Here is a 6,000-nt window from a genome sequence, read left to right on the forward strand (position 1 = left end):
GTGGCAGACCAAAGCATGAGCAAACAGGAGTAGACCCAAAATGTGATTCACAGGCAACATTGTATAAATCAGGGGGGTTATATTTCTCACCCCTACACAACGTGAACATCAATAAAGTGCCTCCTCCTCCAGCATTAACTAAATAATATTGGTGTTTTGGACTGTAGATAGACAGTAAAAAGGTTGACAATGTCTAAATTGACACCAGTGGCCAAATGTAATAGGGTGAGAGTTTAGAAAATTTGAGAGTTTAGCAGTAAAACTCTCACACTAATACATTGATCAAGTTGTATTTCCAATACAGGAAACAACTGGATGAGAGTTTAAATCATGAGAGTTTTTTGAGTCTGAAAAACATGCAAATGTTTTTCAGACTCAAAAAGCTCTCATGATGTTCTGTGACTTTATTACATTGGCTGAATTTAAAAATGTGAGAGTTTTCGCTCACATTTTCTAAACTCTCATCCTATTATATTTGGCCCTGATGATAGACAGTCAATAGGTTGACAGGGACAAAAGGTCAACAGGGACAAAGGTTGACACACTTAAGGTCGACATGTAAGAAGGTCAACAGGTACACATGGTCGACATGGTCAAAGGTCGACACAGAAAACCCGGTCGACACGTTTTTCTTTTTAGTTTTTTTAGGGTTAGGTTTTAGGGTTAGACACTTACCCTAACAGTTAGGGTTAGGCACCAGGAGGGAGAGTTAGGCACTTACTGGAGAGTTAGGGTTAGGCACTAGAAGGGATGGTTCGGGTCAGGCACCTACCCCGGTGGTTTGGGTTAAGCACAAGGAGGGAGAGTTAGGGTTAGGCACCAAGGGGAGGGTAAGAGTAAAGATAGGACAAACAAAACATCATGTGTCAACATTTTTGTGACGTCCTTTTAACCATGTCGACCATTTGTACATGGCGACCCTTTTTTCAAGTCGACCCTTTTCATGTCGACCTTTAGTGTGTCAACCTTTTGTCTCTGTCGACCTTTTGTCCCTGTCGGCCTATTAGCTGTCTAACATCTGGTGTCTATCTAGACACTTTCAACCTTTTTACTGTCTATCTCCTAATCCACACCCATAAAATTGAACCCCTACTTTACAAGTTGTATCCGCAATTCTCATGCAGGTGAAGTTACCAAAATTTTGACTCCCACTGTATTCGACCTAATATGTGCCATACCGGCCACTGTTTGGCATGCTTTATCACTCCAAACAAACAGGAAATAGACAACAAGTAAGACATGGCGTCCAAATACCTTTGTTTTTTACATGCAGGGAAAATATTGGCAGCTTTTCCATTTAATACACAAAATCTGCGCAGCTTTTTTTTATGCTGTGAATTAGAGTTGGAATACGGTTTGACCCCCTCCCAGCCATACATCTATCTGCACAATTTAAATTTTCCCTGCTGCAGCTCTACATGGTTTTTCCATTGTGCAAAATTACACCTTTAACTTGACTCCTAACTGTAATGGGTAAATTTACTAAGAATCGTGTCTGGTCCAAGATTGCCCAAGTTTAAACATGCACAGCATTGCAGGAACAAGGGAGATTTTTGACAGCTGAAACACTGAAATCGTGTTTTTCGATGGTTTATGTGATTTTTTCCCGTGTTTCCTGTGTCTGACTGCAGCCAAACAATCCCGAACATGCAGCCTGCACAGTGAGATATGTGCATGCAGCATGTGTGTATTGTGTTTGAAAAAAAAAATTGACATGGGGTTCCCCCTCAAAAGCATAACCAGCCCCGGCACTGTGAGCTAGTCCTGGTTCTAAAAATATGGGGGACAAAATTTGTAGGGGGTCCCCCATATTTTATGAACCAGCACTGGGCTCTGTAAGCCAGTCCTGGTATAAAAACAAAGGAAAAAAATTATATGGGGTTCACCGTATTTGAAAAACCAGCACTGGGCTCAAACTAATTGGAGTGTAATGCCACAGTCAGGGGACCCTTTCAACGGGTCCCCCGGCCAAAGCATTAACACCCCAAATAAGTCATCCAAGGCTGGGGATGCCAGGAGAGGTGGGGATCCCTCCCAATAAAGGGGTTCCCCCTCTCTTGAGCACCCCAAGCCTGGGCTGAAGCCCAGGGTATTTCCTTGTGCCCCTGCCTGGTGGATGCAGGGATAATAGTCATGATAATAAATATGTACTATTATTTTTTACAGTGGGACTACAGGTCCAGTCCTTGGCACTTTTAGAACTACAAGCGCCAACAGGCGGCCGGCACCGGTACCCACACATATATCTCTTCTGTCCTAAATGGATTGGGACTATTTGCTTTTTGTTTTAATAGCCAGGATCTTTCCTGGAGAAGAGGACCAACCTGTGCCAGTAGCATCCCAGTGTTTAGGGAAACTCCGGGATGCTACTGAACAAGGGGACCGGACACTGGGGACAAGGTGAGTACAGTGTGTGTGTGTGTGTGTGTGTGTGTGTGTGTGTGATTGTATGTAATAAACTTTTAGTGTGTACGGTGTGATTACTGTGGCTCATTATTTTTTTTACAATGGGAGTACCAGTGACAGCCGCCTGCTGGCATTTGTAGTTCTACAAGTGCCAAAGGACAGGCACGCTGGGACCTATAGTTCCACTGTAAAAAAACAATAGTACACATTTAATATTATGACTACTACCCCTGCTCCCACCAGATAGGGGTATAGGGAAAAGCCCCGGGCTTCAACCCAGGTCTGAGGTGCTCAGGAGAGGGGGGACCCCTTTATTGGGGGTTCCCCACCACCCCTTGGAACCCCATCCTGGGCTGACTAGATTGGGGTGTTAATGCTTTGGCCGGGGGATCCGGTGAAAGGGTCCCCTGGCTGTAGCATTACACTACTAGTTTTAAAAATACGGGGAACCCCACACCATTTTTCCAGCTTATTTTTAAAACCAGGGCCGGCTCACAGAGCCCAGTACTGGTTCATAAAATATGGGGACTCATACACATTTTGTCCTCCGTATTTTTAGAACCAGGAATGGCTCACAGAGCCAGGGGCTGGATATGCTTTTGGGGGGGATCCCCACATAATTGTATTTCTTAATTTAACCCTTTCTTTGCTTAATTAGAGGTAAAAACATACACGGATCACACTGATCTGTGCATGTTTCTACTAAACACGCTGCTCATGAGGTATTCTACTTAAAAGTTCTATTTTGGACAAAGTTTGCTTAGATTACACCTGTGATTATAATCATGAATCTTGGCAAATTGCTGTATTGTATTCCTGTCTATGGAAACTACCTTTGAGTTTGGCCAATGGTGTATTTATTCTATCTGTGTTTTCACTCGTGTTTTGCAGAGTTTTTAAAGATTACTCACCCGAGTTTACCTTTAGTATATTTGCGAGTTGTTAAAAATGGCCAAACACACACATTAGCAAAATCTCAAGTAGACACAATTCCTAGTAAATTTACCCTTAAATGAGGCCTAAAATAAATAAATAAAAATAAAAAGTTATCACATATAAAATCAGAATATGTAAGTGGCGTCACTGGGGTCGATGACACCCACTGCGCCAAATTAGCCTCCAAAAAGGGGCATGACCTCACAGGGAGGGGCAGTGGCTTTGCTGTACATGCTCCCCCACCCATTTTATCACTCTGTCGATGGGCCCAGCACGCCCAGAGATGCCAAGCTAATCCCAGAGGCTCCCCCCACACTGCCAGCTCCTCCTTAGTGATCGGTAGCTGGGTGCTGCACAATAATATCACAGTGCAGTGGTAGGCTTCCGGTCAATGAGGAGGAGCCAGCATTTTGGAGTCACCTTCTCGGAGGGTGACACCAAGTGCGATCCGCACCCATAATATGCCACTGTAACATGTTAATTCAGCGATAAGTCAACTCTAAAGTAAGGCATAGGATGTTCATTAGCATTGCTGCCTAAAATATTATTAAACAGGTAATTATTTTTACATGATTGGTAAGTAATTTCTCATAAATACCTGTTTGATAGTGAATGCTGATATTGGCGTTTAGGCTACAAACCATGAAAAACCCCTAATAGTTACATCATACTCATATAAATACCGACTGACTGATTGTGTTGGTTTTGATTAGAGTTGCAACCTGATTAGGGTAATGCAAGTTTGCCTATGTTTGTGTTTGTTATGTAAAATTACTATGTCCAGGTAGACATTTATCCTCATGTAGTGTCAAAAAGTGTGGAAAATATTACTTCAGTTTCTCCACCTGTGCCTGATATTTCCTAAAGACAATCACTCATAGGCAATAATTTAGTATTTTTTTGTTCTTTTTTTAAATACTATTCCAGGGAAGAGATGTTTTCTGGGTTTTATAGGAACAAATCTGAAGCAAATCTATCTATCTATCTATCTATCTATCTATCTATCTATCTATCTATTATTATTATTATTTATTTATATGTCGTCACAAGTGTTCCACAGCGCCTTCCACAGTACATGAACAAATAAGTAACCAGTGACTTACAATACAATACAAAGCAGGACACAGACATGTATAATAAACATTGCTATATTAGCGACCTTTACACATAAGCAGCCGAGTGTTAGTTGCCCTAGTGGGGAGTAAGATAAATGAAAATACAGTCACAAGAGGGTAGAGGGCCCTGCTCGAAAGAGCTTACATTCTTTATGGGAGTGGCAGACAAACAGGAGTGACACAGATGGGGTAGGCGGGGAGGAAGGAAGATGTAGCAGCAAGTTAGGATGAGAGCTGGAAGGCTTTAATGAAGTAGTGGGTCTTAAGAGCTCTTTTCAATGATTCTATCTATCTATCTATCTATCTATCTATCTATCTATCTATCTATCTATCTATCTATCTATCTATCTATCTATCTATCTATCTATCTATCTATCATAATGCCAGCAGGGTTAATTTAATGGCACTATTCACAGTGTTTCATTCATTCTCAGAACGTGGAGAACGAAAATCTGCACATCTACAAATCTTCATCGCCTTGTATTTGGATGAAGCACTGGATTTTGTGGAGGAGTTCACAGCACAGACTCAAAGAAAATAATGAAATAGTGTTTAATAACAATGATTATAAATATAAATGTATAAATGTTTATATTGAATGATACAATATAATGTTAACATACTTTTATGTTGATATTACATAATATTTGCTTTTGTTTATATATTTTGAATAAAGACCTCAATTTATATATATGAAGAATTACTGTTGAGAAAAGGACTGATTCCAACACCATTCAATTGATTGCTGTTAGTATACAAAGTATGCTTTATGACTATACCCCCAGTGTATTTATATCTATAGTATACACTATAGCTCTAATACATTTATTGTATAACCAGTGTCGGGCTGGGGCATGCAGGGCACACCAGGGGAATGCAATCATTAGGGCCCACTAAGGGATGTGGCCAGTCTCTGGAAGTGTGGCCAGCCACCAAAGGAGTGGGCAGCCATTATAGGAGCATCATAGTATGGATGGTGCGACCGATAGTGGCGTATAAGGATGTACCAATCAGTATCACAGCGTGCGTAAAGTGGGCGTCTCTGTTCTTGCACATTCAGCCACATGGATGTAAGTGAAGGAGTTTGTAATGTAATTCACTGATGCGGGCACTTTTGCTGCGACTCAGAATCAGGCCCTGTGTGTTTACAAACAGTATTTGGAGTGCTATATTATAACGACTCTGGTGAAGCCCCTTTTTCATAGCTCTTTGCCAGTCCACCCAGAGGGATGGCTGCTGTTTTAAAAGTGCTGTCTGAGATTTGGAAAACTGGGCCTAATTCAGACCCGCTCGCGAGCACTGAGAGCTCGCAAGTGGGTCGATGTTGGCCCAGTGCGCATGCGCACGACGGAGTCGGCTCCGTCGTGCGCATGCGCGAGACCCGGATAGTGACGGGCAAGCCGTCGCTCCGGGTCTCGCACTAAAGGGGGCGTGCTGTCGATGGTGAGTGACAGCACGCCCCCTTTGGTGGGTGTGCCGGGGGCGTGGCTGCTCAGATGGAGGCATTCCCATGGGAACGCCTACCATCTGGGGCCGGCCCCAC

The 6,000-nt window shown here is 42.6% G+C and overlaps 1 protein-coding gene across 2 annotated transcripts in view; it reads left to right on the plus strand.

Annotated features, from left to right (window-relative positions):
• The window catches only part of LOC148540318 (uncharacterized), a 99,352-nt gene extending 94,224 nt beyond the window's left edge, over positions 1–5,128 (plus strand). For both annotated transcript variants that reach the window (XM_088443223.1, XM_088443233.1), the window contains one exon: positions 4,892–5,128. In XM_088443223.1, coding sequence (XP_088299349.1) covers position 4,892 — 1 coding nt within the window. In that variant the 3' untranslated portion in view covers positions 4,893–5,128. The remainder of the gene's footprint in view (positions 1–4,891) is intronic.
• Positions 5,129–6,000: the final 872 nt, after the last annotated feature.

The sequence above is a fragment of the Taudactylus pleione genome, unplaced genomic scaffold, assembly GCF_031769625.1.
Source record: "Taudactylus pleione unplaced genomic scaffold, aTauple2 ptg000019l, whole genome shotgun sequence".
Taxonomy (NCBI): domain Eukaryota; kingdom Metazoa; phylum Chordata; class Amphibia; order Anura; family Myobatrachidae; genus Taudactylus; species Taudactylus pleione.